Source organism: Manacus vitellinus, unplaced genomic scaffold, assembly GCF_001715985.3.
Source record: "Manacus vitellinus isolate BGI_N305 unplaced genomic scaffold, ASM171598v3 scaffold_10_pilon, whole genome shotgun sequence".
Taxonomy (NCBI): Eukaryota; Metazoa; Chordata; class Aves; order Passeriformes; family Pipridae; genus Manacus; species Manacus vitellinus.
The window spans coordinates 12,568,390-12,592,368 of NW_021938838.1; the positions used below are offsets into that span (position 1 = coordinate 12,568,390).

Genomic DNA, 23,979 nt, shown 5'->3' on the forward strand with positions numbered 1-23,979 from the left:
TTTTTTTGATCTTCTGATTTTCTGTTCACAGGTTTCCAATGCTTGTAGTTATAAGTTTATCAGTGTTTATAATATTATTCTTTCCAGTTGCGTATCACTTCAGTGGTTTCTTCAGTTCAGAGACTTGCAGTATTTCCCATATGTCTTACTGAGCTCTCCATGACTGTAAAGCAAGAGGAATCTCAACATCTTTTTGAAAATTGTTGTGACATCTGTGTAGAATCATGTCTTGACTTCTCTTATTATTTTCCATAAATATATTTACTTTTTTTGCCAAGATCTTTGATTAGTACTTACGCCATTAATTCATTTAGTGTCGAGTTAGCATTGAGTTCTCACTGTGGTGTATAATGACTATCACAGAATCATTACAGAGTACATAATAAAAAGAGTAGATGTGGTCAGAGTTTTTTTGATGGAACAATTTTTCCTTAGAAAATGTAGCTTAGATAGATTAGTAATTTTCTGGGAGAAGGCACTGATTCTGTGGGAAGTGCACACACGCATTAAGCACGTTTATTTTTGTTGAAACCAACTTGATTCTCTTTTCTGCTTAGTCTTGCCCATTTCTTTTGTCAGCTCTCAATTCCTCAAATTCTCGCTGGTCTCTGAGGTACTCCAAGCACTGAGGATCTGTGGCAGCCTTTAGCACATGGAAGCTCAGGCTTCCAGAGCTTCATGGCTAGTGTTGATCTACCCTGCTGCCAGTGCGGAATCCCCAGGTTGTCAAATTTTGAACAGCAGGAGCCCTAGGAGTCAGGCAGTCTTACTGTGTTATGGCAGCTCTTTGTCAGACTGTTTAGAGATGCACAGCTCAGGTTATATGGTTTTCTTTTACTTTAATTTGCATTTTTATATCATTAATTGTTAGGCACCTACTTATTTGATTAAATAGTGTTAAAACAGATACTGCTGTAATTGAAACCACTTATTTTTTTGTTCACTTGTTTACTGTTTGATGCCATAATGAAAATTTAATGTTTGAAACTTTGATCAGTGTTAATTGGAGTAGAAGCAGTTTTTAATATGCCAGAAAAGAAATTTAGGCACCAACATAAAGATATTGGAACAAGCTGATATTCTAATTGGTATCAGTGTTTATTTTCTTGTTTCCTTTGTCAAATTGTTTCAAAGCAACCTCAAATGAGTTACATTTCTAACAACAAAACAAGGTAAACATTTTGCTTGATGCTCATCTGAATAATATTTGCTTTATGCATTACACTAGGCTAAGAATAGGTTGTCAAGTGATAAGAACAGACCCTCATAAAAATTTGAGAGGTTTCCTTTTAGTGTGTGTGCTGCATGAAAGTGCATGAGTGGCAGTCATGGTGCATATGCAGAACCGAATAGGTTACAGAATGTGTGTTCAGTTATACTGTCACTAACAATATTCAGCATTAATTTACCTTTCAGAATTTACTAAGGAACAGGAATTTCAAATTTCAACCAATTCAGCTTTTTTAAACACACATTAGCTTACAAATATCCTATCACCTGAGAGCATTAAGGTAAAAACTTATTCAGGATTTTAATATAGTAAGCTAATAACCCATTTTTATTTCCTGCTGCAGTTATAAAAGTGAATTGCAATCCAGTAGAATAAGGGCATTTTCAAAAATTGGATTTTATCCATGAAAATTTCCTAATGACGAGCTTTCCCTCAGGTCATTTTAAGTTTTGCAGGAAGTTTTATTACTTAGCAGAGCACTAGTTGGTTCTAAAGATGTTCTTTGAAGTAGAGACTTGTTTCAGTTACTAACTTAAAGGAGATGGAAAAGAATGTGATCACTTGAAGTGTGTCCATCTTTCTGTTACCTGGATTTCCCACAGACTGTGTTGGATAAGTAGTTTTCTCTGGATTCTTTACCATATCTAGTTTGTCTGTAAGGCCTGTTTGCTGTTTTAACTCTTGAACTTCGGAACAACTGGTACTGGTGGTTGACAAGGTGATGTTGAAAGGTTTAACAAACTTACAGTTGGTTGCAGTGAATTCTGATCTTGAAGGAGCTTTTATGCTTGTTTCTTTTGCACAGTTCTCTTTTGTATTTTTTCGCTCTGTGATGTTAGAAGCAGCATCCTAGCACTAAACCTAATGATGGCTGTTTCACTGAATTGTGAATAAAAATACTTGAGCTTCACTACAGATGTGTGTTTCCTCACTATGTTAGAAAAAAAAATCCTGAAACTACAAAAGTGGTTTGGAATTAAAGTCAATCTAACTTTGTAGTTGACCAATAACCCTCTTTATGTACTGCTTAATGGATAAAAGCCATGGAGTAGACATCTGTGCAGGATGAGACCAATTATATTAAATGATTTCTAGTGTCAAGAATATTATAGAAATATTGCTTGTTAAAATAACAGGAATGGTATTTAGGAAATTATATATTACTTCTTAAGAAATGAATATTTGTGTGGCATGGTCATATCTCTAACTGGTAGTTTCTGGCCAGTTGGAATTACATTCTGAGAATCACAAATTTTTAATGATCCAATTACTTTCACAATAGTAGATTTGAATCCCTGTTATCTAAAAAGAAATCATCATTTGAATTGACTGTTGTGGGTTGTGGGGGTTCTTTTAAACATGCTCTCACTGATTTGATCAAATGCAGTCTCTCCTTCAGGAATGAAGGGGTGACAGAATATTCTTTGTTCTTATTTTAGTGCTTTTGTTCTTGATAAAGCTGAACACAACATTCCAAATATGAATTGATAAGAACATTGTTGGCAAATGTTAGGATTTTTGGTTTTGTGAATGTCATTTGCAAGAAAAAATTAAAATGTTAGTACAGTTTAACTTCTTATGCTATGGCTTTTCAAGTAATAAGGTAGAAGAAATAACTCTGGGCAGATATTTATTCTTTCCACCATCTGCTAAGAAGCAAAGCATGCTCTGCTTCTTCCACTTCTTGCATACAACATATATAAATTGCTATAGAAAGACACTAATAATTTATATATTTGATTAATTCAGGGACATGTGCCCGAATTCTTTTAAGTTCTGGAAAAATCAAACAGTCTGTAAAAAAACCCAGCCTTTTTTTCTGTAGCTCTGTAACAATGGTCAGTTGGATTTAATGTCAGAGGAGATGCTTTCAGTCCTTTTTTGGCAATGTGTTGGCAATGATTCTCTTGTCTTAAGAAATCATGCATAAGATTACAGCTTGACTTGAATAAAGAACATTTAGGTTTCAGAATGTCAAAAAAATCTCAAACTCTCCAGATTTTGGTGCTAAATAACAAAGAAACCTTTCAAAACCACTTTCTGTGCCATGGAACAATAACCAAACTAATTTCAGGAAAACAAGTTTCATGTTGTTCTGAACCTAACCATGACCAAAACCTGATAAGACTCCTTAGAGCTGGAACATCTCTTGAAATTTGAACTGCCTAGTTAAAAGTGTAATGTTGTGGCCAGTTTTCTGTAGAAGTTACATTCTCTCCTTCATGGTTCTACCATAATTGCAGGTTTGATGAGGTATTGTTGTTATGTTGTGATGAGCTTGTTACCTGATTGCACCGTTTCATTTGAGATGCCAGCATAAAGGTTTTTTTACAGGCCAAAATCTGTAAATCTTTACTGACCAGAATTCAAATTTGAACATAATTTTGTTATATTTCCACTAAGTACTGTTGTATTTGACCATTTCTGTATGGTTTACTTCAAAATTAACTTGTGTTCTTAAGGTGCTGGGTATGTGCAAGATCCATATGATTTACTGTCAAATACATATGATATAGATGCATCAAAATATTTTCACTTAAATGGGAGCTGTAATTATATCAATAAATATACAACATTCAGTCATGCTTGAGGTGTCATAGAGAATTTAATAACAACTTGTTTTTATGTAAAAGTTTTTCAGTGCTACCTGGGGATATGCCACAAATGTTAAGGTGTCTTTTCTTCCCTTGCTCTCACTTTCAGAGTAGCATGCATTTAAAAGCAAGTAGCAACTTGCTTCCATTTGTTACCAAAATGACATGGTAGGAGCAATCAGTTTCAATTGCTGCTGATAATTATAAGGTGCAATAATTGAGAATATAGAGAAAAGGAGACTGTGAGCTGCATTTGAACTCAGTACTTAAGCAATAAAAAATTTATCAAACTGCAAAAAATAAGTCATTTTAACGAGCACATTCCAAAGGTGCTGGATTTATGAGGAGACCCCAGGAAACTTTGATTGAAATTGCTGTCTCTGATTGTAGTTCTATATTTTATTGGTGCCATATTGTGAACAGTGCTGCTGCCAAAGTGAATGGGAAAGCAGAATAACAGAGAGAGTTAACCCAGAAAGGTTACTTCTTTTCATAATATCCATGATGTATTGCATTAAAAATGCCTTGAAAGCCATCCTATTTGCAGTTTTCAGAAAACATTTTTCTTAAATTAAGTTACGATTTATCTGAAGAGGGTAGAAAACATGAAAGCCCCTTGAAGAGTTTAGTATTGATTTTTCTGAGTATTTGCTAGCTCTTGTTTTCTCATTTGTGTGCTCCTTGATAGAAGGGCCTAGACTTGCTCCCAAGCCAAAGCTTCAGTTGGCTGAGAGCTGCAGCAGGGAAGGGAGGGAATTTGGGGACTAAACTTACAGTAAGATTTTTAACTTAAGAACTTTTTAGATTGGCTCTTCAAAAGGTTTTTGCTCTCTGCTTCCTGAATATAGACAATATTTAATTGGCATAATAACTAATAGATTGTCTTAATTTTCCAAGGGCAACCCCCAATTAAAAAAGCAATGTAGTAACCTTGTGAGAGGAGTGACATGAATATTTTGGAAGTGTGAGTTCAAGGCCGCGTTTTGTGGGTGCCTATTCTAGTAAGAGCTATATGTGTTCAATATTTTTCTTGTAGAATTTAATGAAGGGAAAGGTTTTAAAAATTATTACGTGAAAGCACATTTCAAGTGGACAGTGAAATGGACACACACAGTTACTAACTTGTAAGCCAGAATTTGGCATGTTACATAGTTCACTTCTAACCATTCACTGCCGTTCTGTGCCAACTGCTTATTAAAACTTCATCCTCCCTGTCAAAATGCTCTGTTACTTTAGCCCTAAAACTGTTATACCATAGCTCCCAAATACCTTGTTATAAGTGCTGACTGTATCTTTCAATTTATACTGCAGTGAAGTAAGCTTATGAAAATAGTTCTGAGGGATTAAGCTCTAAATACTATTTCTATGCAGTGGATTATTTTTTCCCCAAGCTCAACATGTTCGTGTTGCCTAATGATAAGAAAAGTGTTGTGACAAATGTATTGAAGCTTCATTGGCTATTGCACATGTTATCTAGCATGTTTGACTAATAATTTTGAGAAAAGAATGACAGATGTGATTCCAAGATTTGCTCAACTTTGGTCTAGTCTGTGTTTTGTAACCATTATTTCACCTTACTTTGTCTCAGTTTCTGATTTACTGAAATTGCAAGTATGTACACAAATGAAATTGCTCATAAAATGCTTTGGCAGTTTATGACTTGAAATTCTTTCAGAAGTTATCTATTGCTATATCAGTGTTACTGCATTTTTAAATTTTTTTCTTCTATGCTTATAGTTTCAGTAATGAAACAAATTAAATTGAGTGAGGCTTAATGAAAACTCCTCTTACACATGCTTGAGAACTTCAGAAAACCTCAAGTCCACTACAAACCTTGGCTTGATTTGCCTTTACTTTGCAATTAACCTGAAGTTTTCATCTTGGTAACTTTTTTACTTTTACCTATTGCATACTTGTGAATTTGGAGATGATGATTATAGCAAGTGGAGGTTATAGAATCTTTAAGCCTGTTAAGATTGTACCAATATGGGATATCTTTAACTCTGTATTATTAGATGAGATTTTATATTTTATGATTCTTGCCCTGTCTCTCATGTTTGTGGTGTTTTTCTCTCTCTCTCAAGATTCAGGTGTGGGAGAAAGCAATGAACAAGAACTGAAGGGAAGAGACCCAGCTGTTTGGCACGTAGGCTTGAAGGTAGCGTGGGACATTGAGACACCTGGATTAGCAATACCACTTCACCAAGGAGACTTCTACTTGATGCTTGGTAATTTTCAAGTGCTAAGAAGTTAAACTTTCTGTTGACAGTAGAGAAAATTACATTTATATTTAAGTAAGTTACCACACCTTCCTTTCAGTTAGGGCTTTATTTAGAAAGATGTGAGATCTGGCTAGGGTATATAATAAATTCCTTCTTCCCTGCCTACTTCCAGAGTATTTTGATGGAATTTTTTTATTAATGTTTCTTTCACTTCACAGCTAAGAAAGAAATAGGTTTTTTGTGCCTTTTCTATCTGTTTTTTAGTCAGAATTAGTAGACTAGTCGAAGACAGGCTTCAGGCCATAACCAGAATTTCCTCAGATCTTGTAAGAAGATGCACTGTATCTGTCCCATCCTTGTATTTCTAGATGCTTTTTGTATTCTTAATGCAGCTTTTCTGAGTAACTGTGAGCATTTTGCATCTGTTATGTTCAACAAATAACTTTCTGTCCTTCAGCATGGCTTATAGAGTGTCACCTGTATTATGTAAGCTGTGAATGTAACTGTCTTAAAGTTTTCTTGTACCATGGTTCTTGAAGTTTCAGTCATTATGCCAATCTGTGGATGTTTTATTAGTCACCAATTTTACACCTGACACTTCTGTCCTTCTGCTACACTTTTCCATGCCTATATTCAAACATGCTATTTTCTAGTGGTGGGATTATACTAAGATCATAATGAACAGAGCTGCCTTACTCTAAGAGTGAGTCTCAATGTCTCAAGCATAGAGGATTAAAAGAAGAAAATTAAATTGAGTTAATTTACTTGAGCAGCTGAGCTCACTCACTAAGGTTTTTCCATGGAAAGAAACGAAGTGAGAACTGCTCCTAAGGTTTGTTGACACAAAATCTGTTGCTTTTTCTTTTGGCTTGTGTTTCTCTTGGTTATAACTTTTTGTTTAAATAAATTTGGTTACAAATCAAACAAAACAAGAACAAGGCTTTTGACAACATCACGTTTGCCTGGTTAGTGTCTTGGCTTGACAGAGAGCACTTGCACTGTTGCCTGTTTGTGTTTGTGCCTTGGAAGGTAAACTCCATGGAATGTCCCTAGAATGACCTGTCACTCCCAACTTGATGAGCAGAACAGTCTTTTCAACTTTCCCTTTCCCTTTCATCTTCCAACAAAGATGAAAACAGTTTACTTACAACAAGCAGTACATTTGTTGGCCATCTTAAAAAATATATACATTCTGTGTTCTTAACTACCTCATCAGATCTTGTGCACTGTCATCAGTGAGGTATCTTGTGTGAAAGCCCTGTACTGACTGTGCTCTTAAACGTGTTCAGACATGAACAGATCAAGTGTTAAGATGTGAGATCCTTTGGCACGGTGGTGTGGATGTGCCTCTCTTTTCTGTATTTGTGAGGATACAGAAAGAGAGAGTGAAGTGGCAGCTAAACATTCTTAGAAAGGCTATTGTTAATCTATTTTTGTGCAATAACCATCAAGTAAACTTCTTATCTAATCCTTCCTGACTGGAAAGTTTGTGCATACACAGCTATGCTGGGCAACAGAATCAGAAGGTGATTAATAAAAGAGGGGGTATAACTTCAGTATTTTGATTGAAAAATACTGTGGATTGTAGTTGACTGAGTTACCAGATCATAAGGGCATTTTTTATTTCCCCAATGGAATTCAAATGCAGTAACTGAAGTACTATCAGGAATGCTCTATGAAGGGTGACTCAGAAAATTAGTTTATTTAATACGTAACATTGTGAACCTGTTTAGATGGAAACAAAGGATATATTTAACATTCCTTTGAAGATGAAGAGTAAATCACTTTCTTATTAATACTTTGTGAAGAGCTACAGATTTGAGCTCTGTAGGCCAGGTGTTTTGTTAATCTCTTCTGTGTTTCCGTAGTCTTTGTATTTCTTTTCAATTACTTGAAAAAAAAAATTACTCTTCTACACAGTCTGAGAGGGTATCCCAAAATGGCACTTTTATTAGGTTACTGTGTGCAGCAGAACTGCCTTTATCATTTTCACTTGAAGTGAAAGACAGTATAAGTGGACGTATATTGTTTTAGTGTACTTTTTTCTGTTCAGATTTTTTTGAAATTACTTTTAAGAGGAGGCACCTTGAGGATGCCATCTAAAAGCTAAAATAGGAAAACTCTGTTTTTAAAAAAAATCTCTTGACAATAAAAAAAGAAAATTTTAGATTCCTTTCTCTTGTGCATTTGTACACAATATATTCCAGACCCTCATTTTCAGTAAGCAGAGTCTTCTTGCTGACATTATTTTAAAAAGCAGTGGCAGCAGTAAGTAAGACATCTAGAAAATAGAACATTAAGAGTACTGCAGCTACTGGAGCTGTTGATGTACAGAGGCTGATTGATATATCGGGCTGGTAGGATTGGTTCTGACTACCATTGACTCATCCACTCTAACAGAAGACTTTGTAACTCTGTAGGTCTGTTCTTCCAGTTGTTGAGATGGTGCAGTGCTTACTGCTTTATATGGATGCTGTAAAGTGCTGAAATGTTGCTTATAATTAAAAGTCCGGTCCTATCAAGTCCTGTACCTGTAATACCCCGAGTACTACACACAAATCTTATATAAAAAAGTGTAGTAATAGTAATGTACAATTACAGTAACTTGTAAATCCAGATCAATGGGTATAGCAAAGTAACAAAGAAAAACAGGGGTGTTTTTTTAGCATTTCTAGTAGACATTTAATAATGTTTATGTTCCCCTCTTCATTGGCTCTATAAAATGGATTTTGTTATTCCGGGTAGAAATTTAGTAAAATGTCTTAAAATTTAAATTGACATCTGCCTTCTCAGCAGCCCTCTTCAGATGAAATCGTGAGCTGAAATTTAAATGCATGTTAATCCTAAACATGAGGTGACCAAATCCATTCTTCCATTAAGCTGTTACAATAATATAAGGGGTGTGGGGGGTTTAGGCAAAACCAATCAAAACTCAAAATTACTTTCAGTAAGACAGATTTTTTAAAATGATTTTTTTAAGGCTTTCTGTAATAATAAGAAAAAAAGTCTGGTGAATGACTGCAAGTCTGCTGCCTAAAAACTCGAATCTGAACTTTATATCACTCATGAAACGGAAACACTTTAGCTCAATTTAGAATAATATATTGGTCTGCAGAGGAAGTGCATACTGAACCCTGCTGTCTCAAGTACACAGTCAAAGGGTGTCTAATATGAAACGTGTTGGGTGCATGCAATAAATCCAAAACGCGTGGAGGTGAGCAAAGGGCCCCATCTGCTCTGTCCTAGAGCATGCTTAACTAGGGTTGTCATGGTCCTACTATTAAATTGGAATCTTTCCCCTAATCTTTGAGTTAGACATGACCAGATTTGCAAGCAGATTTACAATTTTCACTAATTTTCCTACCATGACTTCAAAACATACCTAACAAAAATACATTCTGGACTCTTTCAAAGGCAGATTTACTTTTCTGCAGCTGTTTCCCATAGATCAAGCTCTTGCTTGAAGGTTAGGGTTTTAAAACAGCATGAAGATGAACTTTGAATCTTATACCACTCCCACCCCTAGCAAATTATAGTTCGAGAAGCATCAAAAAATCATTTTCCTAACCAACCAGAAGAAGGGTGCACACATTGCAGAGGTTGGCTTGTGGTTAAAGATAAGTATTTAATGGAAGCGCTTCCACATGTATATAATGACTCATTAAACTATTTCTAGATATTTAATCTGCTTCTATTTTCACAAACTAACTTGAAACCTCTTTGCTCTCTAGCATCTTGAATGTGTTGGAGTTTTTTACCTCTCCCTTTTTTTTTTTTTGAGTCCACATTTAATCCAAATGGTGTATTCCTTACTATTAAGACTTAGAACTTCAGGAATGTATTTGTCGTTACCAAACTTTGATCATGAAGGTTGGCAAATCTCAGACACATTTTTTTAAATTTTAAAATTTGCTATTTAGCTTTTAATTAATTGTATTTTGTTTGTGCAGAAAACTAAAAATATTTCTTAGTTAGGGAAAGATCATCCTTCTAGCTTTCTGTTATGAAAGGAATGTTCCACTGACCTATAATTTCTTAGGAAGGAGATATACCTTCCTGGTCTTTTTATTGATACATCTGCAGTAAAATTAGTTTTGTTAGATTTTGTCCTGTTAAAGCATTGTGTGCAGTTGGATACAAGTAAAATGGAAATGGTGGAAAAGCATTTTAGTGCTTTGAAAATTGCACTGTAATATGGTTAAAAAGAAAATTCTTTACTTGTTAATGGTAGTTAAGAAAACTAATAACAGAAGTCCCTTTCACTTCTGTTTGTAGATACTTGTGGTGGCTAGAATATTAAAACTTTTGTCAGTGCTTTAAACATCGCTGTACTTTTTATTTGCTTCATGAAATAGATGATGAAAAGGCAAATGTCTAAAAAGTTCAGGAAGAACAGTTGAGAGAAGATAGAAAAGACTGTATAAACCCCTGTTGATAATTCTGAGAACCATTTTCCATTGTGGTTTCTGTTTTCCTGGGAAGTACTTTACCTCCAAGTAATAAGTTTTGGGCCTTTAGTCCTCACTCCCTTAAGTAAGGTTTGGCTAAGAATTCCTTTTCCTTCTACCCTGTATTTGTTATGACTTAATAGTCTGCAGTGACATGGGTGTACAGTCATTGTTTCAGAGTGCTTTGGCTCCTCACCTCACTGGTGCTCTGATAATTAGTTAAGTAGTAGAATGAGTTAACTGTATGTGTGTTATTTGAATGTACAGACATATCCATTAGCCTGTTCTTTTGATAAGGGCTGTGTAAGCACAGTGCTTTCAGTGTTTCTCCTGGTGGAGCCCAGGAAGTTCAGCTGTCTAGAAGAAAGTGGAGGTGTGGACAGAGCAGGATCAGGGACTGAGAACAGTATTGGAGAGAAAAGGAAGGAACTGGCAGTACTTTGAAGCAGCAGAGAGGACTGTGCTGAGGTTCTGTTCTGGGAGGGACATCTTTGAGAAGAAAACCAGGCTGATAGATGTCAGTACAGGGGAAGGAGAGACAGATCTATAATGTGAACCTGCTTCCACCATTTAAAATAGAGTATGCAGCATCCAAATTCAAAAATGTATCTGCTGTCTCTAAATGGCAGTAAAATCACTGAGAATTTTTGCTGGTAAGGAGGCCCCACACAGAGAATCATAGTCTGCATCCAGTAGTAGAGGGGTGGTCAGCTGTTAAATCTATGGCATTAGATCCATCTGTAAGCCCACTTCCTGTACAGAACTTCCATGCAAATTTTGGCAAGTCCCTTAACCTCTAGTTACCCTTAGGTTTTTCTGTGTTGGTTACCAACTTTTCAGAGGCCTTGCAAAATAGCAAAATAGCATTCTAGCATGTATTGTACTTTATTAGTTTTTCTTGATTGTTCTCTAGAATTATTATTTTAAATTAGGAAAATTCACAGTGTTTTAAAATTTATAAACGTTCAAAAAGCCTGATGAGACTTCAGAAAAATATTCTGTGCAAGCGACAGCATTTTTCATAGCCATGGGAAAGCTTTGGGAGAGGAACAGTCATATAAGCAGAAAATTGTAGTCCAATTCTCAAAACTTCTTTCTTATCTAACAATTAGTTAATTGGCATATGCATCTTTTAAGCACGCATGTGGAATTTTTTTAGAAAGAGAAAGGATTGTGAGACAATTCTTGAAACTACTAAATACATTGCTAAGTTGGTGTTAATGGTAATTTAAAATAATAAGTCACTTCTCATATGCATTATACAGTTCAAATAAGTTTTCGTTTCTGTAACAGATATTAAAATGATATATCCCTGCCATAGTTGTCCAGAACTGGTGGCAAGGTAAGGTCCCACTGTTTTGTGACAGGAAAGACCATGTTGGCTCTGACCTCACCACAAATTCAGGAGAACTGTCCAACAGACAACTGGCCTGCCTGAGTGTTCCAAAGCAGGATGGACAGATATATGTCTGCTTTTACATACATGTACTTTTCGTGATGCATTCTGCTGAAGAGGCAGCATTTTGGTTTTCCAGACCTCGCCAGTCAGTGCTTAGTCATTTAAAACTGATGTTGCCTCCACGTGTGTTGTGTTTTAGAGAACCCACGAGAGCGCTCTGGTAGTTCTGACACGGGTGACCGAAGAATGCAACAGCTTTGGTTTGGCTCTAAAACTAGAACAGTAATCTGGGTATAGTGTTCTGTATCTGAATAAAAGCTTTTACTGCCAAATGGACAATGGCCAATTTAACAAAGAGTGATTTTTTTCTTCTCAGTTAATATATATTTAGTAGAAAAAGAAAGCAAATCTTTACCGTAATCTTTTAAGACCTAAAATGTATTTTTTAATGTGCTTTGAGGCATGCAATCCATGAAGCTTCAACTATTTTTGTACGATTAGAGTTTTAGATGAATTGTAAACTCTTAAATTAAAATTACAGGCTTCTTTCTAAGATTCATAAAGGATTAGAGACAGTTGGAAGCAATTCCAAGGAAGAACTCTACAGTGAAAGATTTGCCAAGGGTTTGAATAAAGGTGCAAATCAAAATGTAATATGTCTAATTCTGTGTTAGCTAAATAAAACATGCCACACTGAATGGACACTGAAAGGGGTAGTGGAAGTATTTAGGAAGATGTGACTGAATTATCTAAGCACTGGAGAAAAAAGTAGTGTACTTAATTCATATTCAACCAGATTAACTTCTATTAAGTATATTTTTTTCCTGTACTTAAGGTTTTCTAATCTGTCCCTAGATGATCTCAATATGACACATCAGCACTGTGTTGTGGCTGGTTTATCACCTCGATTCAGCTCAACTCATCGAGTGGCAGATGTGAGTATCAAAAATGTTTTGCTGTTTAGTCCTTTGTAAAACTAATATTCTGGTACCTTATATGTAAGATCATGGTGTGTTATCCAGATTTGTGGTTCATGTTATGCTTATGACTCAAACTGTTTTCTTGAACAACTGCTTTTTGATTAGCTTTGTACTGAGGCCCACTTGCTTCTGTATTGGTAGTTTGCCTAAACTCCCACGTAGACATGTCAGATATGAATTCAGAAAGTGCTACATCACACCTCATGGATTGCTGATGAAATATGGAAACTGCTTTTTACCTGAAATGTTCTACAGCTGTTTTGCTGTATTCATATTCCAGTCCTAGTTGAAAGGTGAAATTCATGATGAGATAGAAATACTCAAAACACACACCAGCAGTGTCCACTGGCAGAAAAAAAGGCCTTTAGGAGATCAGAACAACCAAGACTAGGCATGAGTATGCTTTAAATTGTGTCCTTCTCTGCATTTGAGGATTGAATAAGCAGAAAAGCTAGCTTCAGCATAATTTTTATCAATAACTATATAGACAATTCAAGAAGCTTTACACTTTTGTTACTGTTCTGCTTTGGTTATTTCAGAAGCAAATTGTTCAATATATTTGAGAAGTACATATTTTCTGAAGTGGTCATATATAAATTTTTGTTGTATCTTTATAGTGTTCTAGAGGAACATTGGAATACATATTTGGACAATGTGAACTGGCACTCCAGAATTTACAGACTGATTCTGATTCAATGGCTTTATCTTTGAAATCACTGGAAGCTGCAGTTGTGAAGCAAGTAGAAGAAATACATAATGAGGTGAGATGATCTGCACCAAAAATGCTTCAGCCAGGTCTGAGTGGTGCAGTCTCTTCATGGAGTTAATGACAGTCATGTTCAGCTGCTTACATTGCTTTGTGCAAGTTTGCAATGTGGATTTTATGACTTTTTTACTTGGGTACAGTAATGGGGATTATCATGGAAGTTTTCATTTTTCCTTCTTAAGATCCCTCTGCTGGTAAAGTAAGAGAAGTTTCATAAAATATTGCACCAAATCTGGCAGTGTGGTGAACAAACAAACTACTCTAGTGCTTCTCTAACTGAAAGGAAGAGAGAGAAGAAATTAGAGGATTAGAGGGAAAGAGCAGGTAGAATTTTACAGCTGTTCCTCCCTGGTTCCTGTTGAACCAGCTTTTTGCCAAAGGCTGGTGCAACACAATTGTGAGTGTGGGCTTTAAAGTGTGTTCTGAAGAAAATGCAGTGGAAGACATTGTGAGGAACATATTTAAGGAGGTCATTTAGTGCTATAATATATGCAAGCGTAACAATGCACTTTGACAGGAAAGCACTGGCAGTGCTTTCTTGCTTGGAGCTGTGCTGTATTTCTGTTAAGATAAATATGATCACTATTAGAAGCCATACATGGGTCATTTTCACTGAAATTAGAATTTGTGTGAAATGTTTAAATTGCTGTCTGCTGAGGAATTCTCATTCTGTAGTGTTACCAAAATTTCGTAGAGCACATTTTTATCTGTATTGTGTTTACAGTTGGTAAAATGGGGTATACTGTTGGCAAAAGATTTGCACCCTTGACTTTTACCAAAACAGCTCCTAGGGCAATTTAAAGAAGTCTGATGCATGGAGGGGTTTACAAAACATTAATCAGGCTCAGTCCATAAAACTACACGCATATGTGGTTTGTACAGCAAGGGCCACATGCACAGCTGGTGTAAATTTGCACGGGTCCTTTAACATCAAAGCCATGTGCTGTTTACATCAGGTGAGAGACTAGCCCCTGGTGTTTGCAGTCACCTGAATAATTTTGCTGTGTGACATACAGGGATGTTTCCTGTTACACATATGGGATATACTGTAACAGCAACCTTTGTTTAACTTGTACCTATTGTGCGCTTAGACTTAGGAGACACGTTGGATCTATATTTAATTTGAAAAGAGAATACTAATTTTTTTCTGTTCTTTTTGTTTATTCTTTTATCCCAAGGTCACCTCTTTGGTTGAAGGGTAAATTCTGTATGTTAGAGTGCCACTTAAATTTCATTTATTACTGCACAAGTACACAAAAGTTCTAGTGGCTTATCTCTGGTAAATGCATATTTCTTTTTAAAACATCAGTGAAGTGAAAACATACAGACCTGTGAAGCTAATGGAACTTTCCTGCATCTAAAATCTTCCTACCTTATTTTATTCTGTGTGAAAAAATTTTGTCTTTTCAGGCACTAATACAGATTTTAGGTTCAAACTTTCTCATGCAGGTGAAAAACAAGAACCTGTTTTGTTTCTTTAAATAATCAACCTGCTTACTGATGAAAACGAGCCCTGCATTTCACTCCCTTAATTTTTTAGTATTTTTAAATGCAAAATCTAAATAGCACAAAAAGCCCAACATAGTATTGATGGAGAAGTGCCACCCAATTTCCCAATCTTTCTTGTGTATTTCTGGTATACAGCTTTCTGTACTAGTTCTAAACCTCCTTGTAACTTTTTTTTCTTCCTCTGGACCAGAAATCATGAGCTCCAAATGAGAGTATTCCCATCTCTGAAGGTGGTGATACTGATGTATTTTATTTTCAAATATTGTCATAACTGAAGTTCTTCAGTTTAACTCTCATAATTAGATGCAGTCATTGTTATTGATTCTTTTGCTTCTTGAAATGCCATGGGTTCATTTATTTTTACCCCTCTTGCTGGTACCTCCGAAGTCATCAGAGAACATTAACCAAAACAGAACCATCACAGTACCAAGGTAAAATATAGTAGTTTAGCAGAGATTCCCAGTCTGAGCTGAAATTAACTGCTCTGCCAAATGAGACCTGGATGAATTATCAGTGTGTACTAGAGGGAAAAAGCCTAAGAGCAAGTCTCAAAAAATGAAGTATGATTCTGTGCCTTCACTGTTGTACTCCTGGGCAGGAAAATTGACTTGCTGTGCTGATGAAGTGCATTTGAACTGAGGATCTGAAGCACAGGTGGAGACTTAGGGGTTTTTTTTCCACTTTCATGGTGGGCAGAGAAACCTCTAAGAGAAGTATGGGTGAGTATCTGGGGGATGTCTTTACTTGATATTAGATTTCCCAGAGTTCATTTGTCGGGGCTCTGTCTTGGATGTCTTGAGATGTCTTCCTGTTGAAAAAGTAGGATTCTAACCTGAGGAGGTTTTTAGCATCTCTAGTGGGCAGCCAGGTGGAAGTTTAATATTTCTTTAGACCTAGCTTTGTTGTCATGGTCTCCCTCAGTAAAACAGCCTTCAAAGGAATATCTGAGTAATTGCAAGGTATGTGCTGTTTGTTAGATGTGTGAGTCACTTTGGTCCCAGTATGCACTTTGTAGTTGTAAGTAAAGATAGCCTTAATTAAGGGTGTTCACGTGCTGCTTGTCTGAGTAGCTTGTGGGCTTGCAGTCTGAACAAATACTTCAGTGGCAGGGGTGTAGCAGGGTGAACAGATGTAGTTACCTTCCAGCTGTGGACTACAATAGCCTAAAAACTCACACCCAGTCACAATCAGATCGCTGTTTGGCCAGTAATAATTTATGCCAAAAGAAATGATCTTGCTGAATTCCTTGAACAGGAACCTCTTGCTCCTACTGAATCACACTTGGCTTTCCAAAATACATATAGCTACTGAGTACATCCCAAACAGAGCTACAGGGGACCTGGGGAAAACCATTGGCAATTGCTTTTTAAAGTAACAAAACACTGCTGAACAGGTGATGTAAATGCTCATACGTAAAAATAAATCTGCAGAAAAGATCTTCACCCTCCTGTCCTTCACATTTCAAAGAAAATTTACTTTTCTTGCTCTGACTAATGCAAAATCTGCTAATAGTTCATGTTGGTGTGAGGTACTTTCAAGGCTTGTTCGTTTGCCAACACCAAACTAATAATTGGATATTCTCAGTGAAGTAAAACACTATAGGAATTTTTTTTTAGTGTCTAGGGATTGTGCTAAAAATATGGCAGGTTTCAAAGGAAGTACTCAAGTTTGAAAGATAGACTTTTTTTCTCATCAGGATATTTGCTCGGCTGTAATTATCAGATCCTGATTGCCATGACTAGAACTAAGACTGAATGGGTTGTCCTGCTGCTTGTGAGGTACAGTCACCTTTTTCCTACAGCAAATCTGTTTTTATGGCAGCAGTAGGTAAAGCTGGTGAATACACAGGGATGTAGAAAAGTCTGGACTAGATGAGTTGAAGGTATGTGGTGTTAGACACTGAGGCCACTGATGAGAAAGGGTAGTGGTGTATGCAGGCAGAGGAAGGTTAATATGTTTTAGCACATCACGGTGAGCTGATGGTATGGTTGGTGACTGACTAGTCTGGCAGAGAGAAATATAGATCACCTACATGCAAGGCATTTAATAACCAGTACTTTTAAATTATTGACTGAGGAGCACTGCCTCACAAAATGCCAAATGCTACTGTCAGCCTTTTACTACCCAATGTTGACAATAGCCTAAAATTGGCCTTTAATCATTGTTTAAAGGACAACTTGAAAATATGTTGAGATTAGACATATGAGGCCTGATTCTGAGCTTACTTGCACAGATGTAAATCCTAAGTGAAAATCCATTAGGAGATGAAAATTATTCCTCAGACACTCAGCCTATATATTTTTATATGTGAATATGTTTAAGCTTTGTCCTGTTTGGTCATGTAAAATGCTTTCTAATGATGCCTAAAGTTAGCTCTGATATATGTAAATCTCCAAATTAAAAGTCTGTGACAAAATCCTTGGCAAGAGCTGTTAACCTGATAGTTTTGTCACAGAAGATGAATACTCTGTAACTTCAGTTCCGTTAAGGCTAGAATTGAGCTTTTTGTGTCTCTCCAGTATTTAGTGTCGTGAGGGTTTTTCTGTGGCACAGCTCCTCCTGTTTGTGGAAGGAGACAAGCCAAGAAGAGTGCCTTCCTGCTACAGAAAAAGATGTTACTGAAGAGAGCACAGTTGAAAGCAAGAGGACATACAGCTTGGAAAGCAGATAGCATGTTGTTGTGAAAACATGGATGTGGTGTAAAAGGTGTTTATATGTTAATTAAAAATACCAAGCAATCTTAGCATAGCAAGAATCTCTGGAGATTTTCATCATAGAATCATGGAATATGCTGAGTTGGAAGGGACCCATCAGGGTCATCGAGTCCAACTCCTGGCCCTGCACAGGACACTCCAAGAGTCACACCATGTGCCTGAGAGAATTGTCCAAATGCTTGAACTCTGCCAGGCTTGGTGCTGTGGCCACTTCCAGGGGGAGCCTTTTCCAGTGCCCAACCACCCTCTGGGTGAAAAACTTTTCCCTGATATCCAACCTAAACCTCCCCTGACTCAGTTTCATGCCATTTCCTCGAGTCCTGTCACTGGTCACAAGAGTGAAGAGATTGATACCTGCCCGTCCACTGCCCCTTGTGAGGAAGTTGTAACTGCACTCAGTCTCCTCTTCTCCAGGCTGAACAGACCAGGTGACCTCAGCTACTCCTCATAAGGCTTCCCCTTCATCCTTGTGGCCCTCTTCTGAATGCTCTCTAATAGTTTGATGTCTTTTTTATATTGTGATTTTAGCAAATCTAAGTATTTATGTTTGCATGTATCTAAAACAAGGATAGAGAAATCCTGTCACCCTTGCCTCATCAAGATGGTTTTCTTTCTCAGAATCAACAGTTAGCTGCTCAGAGGAGATAGTTCGGTGCAGTCACATGTCAAGCAGCTTCATGGCCAAGTTGGTGGGTGAAACACTGTTTTTCTCCCCAAACCCCATTTTATTAACTCAGTTTAGAGCTTAACAGAGATGCTGTGAGATGAGTGTGGACCTGAGTTTGATAGCTGTAGTAGATGTCAGTCCACATCATTAAACAGCTGCTTTTGCAATTAGGTTCACTGACCTCTAATGAGACCAGCTAATCCTGCAGAAAATGAATTAGCTTGTTGCTAAACTTTATGTCTTACACCTAAAAAGCAGCTCTCCTGTGTCAAATCGTATGTGCTGTACAGGATCAAGATACGTTTAAATTTTGGCCCGTGTGCCAGACTTAAACTGAAATTGCATAGATTAATGTAGCAAATCAATATGACTAGCCAGAAATCAGGTTGACTGAAATAGATTCATGATGAATCATATTTTAACATTGATTTTAATAAAAAGAATTTTTTTTCCATTGATTAATGGCCGTGTGATTAATTTAATGAAACCTGTTTGCCAGACATCATGTGGTAGAGGCCAAAAAACTCAAAAAGAAATGGGGAGAGGAGAAAAAGAAGTATTGAGTTCTTAAAATTCTAGCTGAATATTGATATGCTCAGCCTTCCCAAAATGGTATATACTCATTTTCTTTTTTTTTTTTTTTTTCACAAACCATAATTTGATCCTTCATACCTTGTTAATATTGTAGAGGAAGCAAAGTTTCCTTCAGCATTTTTTAGGAAGGATGTCGTCAAACTTCTGTGCTAAAGAGTCACTGGCTAACAGTCAGGTTTTTTTAAAAACATTCTAAGGTCTGTGTCTGCCAGCTAATCATGTTATATTTTACCAATAAATTTGCTTTAATATTATTTTTGTATACTGGAAATTTAAGTATCTTTTATTGTAAACTTTAATTTATTGACCAAACCTTTAGTTAATGTTAACGGGGATACTTTAAGATTTCTATAGCAGTTCAGTTCACCCCTGCAGGAAAGGAAGTCTTAGGTGACAGCTTTGGCCACTTTTCTTTATTCTTTCACCTTGGTAAGTTGTATTTATTTGCATCTTTGGAATTGAGCAGGGATGAACAAATCTCCTTTGTGGTACAAATAATGATTAAAGTATCTTTGAACTTAGTGTGAAACATAACTACCACAACAAAGATATATATAGAATTCTAAAGGCCAGAACTACGGATTACTATTAAAGAAAAGTGTCTTCTCTGGTAAATGGGCTGTTTGGTAAAGGATGAAAGACTGTGATTCCTTGTAGTGCCACCCTCTTGTTCCATAGCAATTGACTGGGCTGCATTCTAGCAATGTTATCACTGCAAGTTTTTTCAGTCTTCTATGAGGGAAACATTTTGATATACCCAGTATTAATCACAATGACCCAGAGTTGGTACCTATTCGACTGAATTGTGAGGAAACCTGAATGTTTGTTGTACATGTACATGTGAAAAAAAAAAAAAGTTGGGGTTTGCAGTTCTCTGGGTTTGAAGAGAGTAGCTCAGGTCACAAATTGACATTGGAATAGAAGTAGAACAAACAGCTGGGTGTAAGGATGTGTTTAGAAATGAGTACTTTGGTGACTGTTTCCTTTTCTATGGGATTGTTCAGGTAGAGCTGGATTCATGCACTACCCCATTCCTGCCTCAGATCATGAACGTAGATGTTTATGCTGCCATATGTTTTTATCTTGCAGGTTGAATTTGAGTGGCTTAGGCAGTTTTGGTTCCAAGGCAAGAGGTATTTGAAGTGCACTGATTGGTGGCTTAAGCCTATGGCTAAATTGGAAGAATTTTGGAGAAAAATGGAGATTATGGTAAGTACTAGTTTTAAGTCTAAAGCCTCTAGGGCTTAATTCTGAGAGCACTCACAATTATGTTTTTAATTGTACTGTAGTAACGGGTTTTAAATTTTATTCAGAACATATGAGAAACAGAATCACTGTCAGCCTTATACTGTCTCCTCTCACTTTTATGCCCCAGTAGCCAGAAAAAATGTGAACAAAATCAAATCCAGCCCCCCAAGATTTTAGTTGTTTCCTGACTTTACTTGTTTTTAAGGTTTGACAGTCTCATAAGCTGACAGTCATATATTGCATCACACAAATTGGTACGTGAAACTGCATTGTCTACTTTGTGTGACACCCAGATAGACAACTCTGCCAATGACAACAATGGCAAATGCATCAGAGGAAAGTTAAGAACAGGATTGTTCATCTGGAGGTCTGTACCTGCACACTTACCCCACAGCTAGAACCAACAAGAGGAAAGTAGTTTTAAGAACAATTGTAATAATGGTTCCTGTGTACTTGAATGTACATCCTGCTTTCCTTGAACAGGGACTCTGTGCCAACATTGCCTGTTTGGACAGCTGCTGCTGCTGTCTAGGTGGAGATTCAGTTGGGACACTGTGCTGTCAGAGTTCTGGGAGCAGTTGTCTGCTGCTGGATTTGTGCTCAGAAGGAGCTATATGGGCAGATGTCTCCTGCTCATCTCCATGTTTTTGTCAGGAAGTTGCTTCTCAATCACTTCTGCTGGTCACAGCATAAAGGCTCAATTTGCCTGCAGTGGTCTTGGAAAAGTTTGTAATATTGCTGAGGATGCCAAGCAGGGGTGTGTTTGAATCTCTGGAGATGTGGTGCAACAAGAACATAATCTTGAGTCTCAAGGGAAATGTTGTGACTCACTAAGCTGCTCAAATGTATTGTAAGCTTCTCCAGCAGTGGCACGTTCCAGATGTGGAAAAATGTCTGGAAAAGTGGAACTTTCAATTGTGAAATCAGTTGTCACAGGGAATCAGTGAACACTGAATTTTCCTACAAAAGGAGAAAAAGTATTTATAACTTGTTTATGTAGGTTTTTTCCCCCTCATTTTTGTGTTCTTTTGTGCTCACAGCCTTGAATGACCTTTCTAATTTGAAAAAATATTTTGGTTTGTTTTTCTTTCAAATGACAACTTACTCACTTGTAACACAGGCTTAGATGAGGTAGAGACAAGAATGTTTGATATTTTATATGCGTTGTGTGTTGAGAACATGGAAAAACAGCAAACTCTGGAGCTCTCAAGGGTTAGGTTTTCTGCAATTGGTGTGACATTGCCAGGTGTCTCTAATTAGAAACATGGTGGCGTCAGTGTATCTCCTTTCAACAGGCCTCAGGATGATATTTATCAGCAAACTGAAGGTTGGGCCAAAACAGAAGCTGCTTCTAATTTAAATTTTAAAAATTGCTTTAATGTTTTATGACTTATAACATATTACTCACAATTAATTTTAGCTATTGAAGGAGACAGAAGAGAATGTTAATTGAGAATGTCTGTTTTGTTGAGTCTCTAAGTAAATTTGATGCTTACTGTATTTGGGACTTGGAGATGGGGTGGGTTTTTCTGGATTTAACCTACATTTTGTCCTGTGGTGTTCCACAAGGTGACAGTAGGGGACAATGTTGAGCCGCAGTTTCAATGCAGCAGCAGGAACAGCCTGAATAAAAATACATCGAAATGTGGCATTAACATCAAGAATTATCCCTGTTGCTTCAAGTTAGCTGTAATCTCTAAGATTCCATAACACAGGAAATCAATTGCGGGTTAACAAATTCAACAGCAATTTAACATAAAAAGTGCAGTGTTTTGGTGCATGCTTAGCTTCCACAGCTAAGTTAAATCAAAAGGGTATTTTTGAAGGTACCCAGTCGTCTGCAGTTGATGTTTTTTCTCCAAATTTATAATTTTAGCTGGATGATTGTTAAAAAAAATGAATCACGTAATATGCTAAAAGTAAAAATGTCTTAGAATTGTTGATCTAGCTTTGGAAGAAGTTTTCTGGTTAAAAGGAATTATTTCTTAAAAGAAAATATTTAAGCACTCTATTTTTCTTTTGTGTGCGAGCTGAACAATTCTTAACTTAATTTTCTTATATGTGTGTCTAGAGTGATACAAAATTCAGTCTTGGGGTCCCAGTATGCCTTTTTTTTAGTTTTCCCCCTTGTTTAGTAAAGCAGCTATAAAGAAGGAAAGAAAGTTTCCAAAATTATCTCTGATGCTGTTAATTGTAATTACTCCTCTGTCACATCAGAATATGATATTGCAGGAAGTTTAGCCCAGTGTCTTCAGACCTGTGGGCTTTATTTAATATTTTTGTACATTATAGCAAGCACACAATTTTATCATAATGTTTATTCCTGGCATTTCTTTCCCTGAGGATAGTTTTACTTAGAGCTCACTCTTGTGATGTAAATGTTAAACCTTTCATTTGAATGACATTCTGATAAAACATCACATTTCCCACAATATTACCTCATGAATTTATGAGCCATTAAATCCAAAGCAGTTTAACCAATCTTCTCTTTTTTTTTTCCCCCCCTTCCCTTGAAAATATGAAGGCTATTCATATGTTTGAGAGGGTTTTTTTAAAAGTCATCCAAGATTAACACATTATCACCTGCAACATCAGGATAAATGCTTGCTGAATTCAAAGGGAGAGTTACCATTTGAAAAAAAGACTGTACAAGCTTTGCTTTCTGGGTAAAGAGAAGTCTGAAAAGCTGAAATCTCATGTGATGTGAGCAACTCTTGCTGTAGCTGTTCTGAGATTCAGTGGAGAGACAATTTGTCTCTCAGGGTCTGATATCATGCAAACCTTGCAATCTGACATTTATTTTAGCTATGAAAATCTTTAACCACCATACCATATCTGTAAGAACTGCAGAAGTCCTACAGTCTTTTTGTTTGTTTATTTTGTTTTCGGTTGATTCCTGTTAGAAAAGTAAAATGTAAATCAGTGAAATGGTTTTTGTTTGTGGAATGAAAAGTAAACGTATATGGTTACACTACTTACATATTGAATTTTTAAAGGCTTTTTTTAACAAATCTAGTATTCCTTAAAAAAAAAAGGACCCTTGCAGTGCTATATGGTGTGAATTGTATTTCCTGCTTTGACAGTCCATTTAGCAACGTAGCAATGTATTTATATGGCAGTTGGCCTTAATAACCTTTATTGACTTTAGTGGGTAAGAGCCAAGACTGGCATTATTAAAATGTATCAGTTTCATTGCAGTATAAAATCACAACATATATAATTATGCTAGGTAGGCTAGGCTCCATTTAATCCCACCTATTTATGCAAGAATTTGGCAAGACAAAAAAAAATTGTAGAACTGAAATGCAGAGAAAAGCAGGAGTGATTTTGAGTTACATGTAACAGCACAACTGTTTGCCTACAGTAGAAGGTCTACTTAAAGGAATGAAACATAGATCTCAAGGTAGTGATTTCTTAATGGTATAACTGAAACACAAGAAATTGTTACACCATTTGTTTCACTTTCCGGCATCTTAAAATAGAGCTGATGATAATGAAATGCAACACACCTTTTAATTTGTAAATGTAGTGTAAAAGCAGAAGCATCTACATTCTGTGTAGTGACAACGACCAAGGTGGCATTTTATGCAAACTGGTGTCTTTCTGC

The 23,979-nt window shown here is 36.5% G+C and overlaps 1 protein-coding gene across 1 annotated transcript in view; it reads left to right on the top strand.

Moving 5' to 3' along the window:
* FTO (FTO alpha-ketoglutarate dependent dioxygenase) overlaps window positions 1-23,979 on the top strand; it is a 195,318-nt gene that overhangs the window by 13,340 nt on the left and 157,999 nt on the right. The window contains exons 4-7 of the mRNA XM_018085057.3: window positions 5,910-6,053; window positions 12,750-12,829; window positions 13,492-13,635; window positions 20,214-20,333. Of these exons, the coding sequence (XP_017940546.2) occupies window positions 5,910-6,053; window positions 12,750-12,829; window positions 13,492-13,635; window positions 20,214-20,333 (488 nt within the window). The remainder of the gene's footprint in view (window positions 1-5,909; window positions 6,054-12,749; window positions 12,830-13,491; window positions 13,636-20,213; window positions 20,334-23,979) is intronic.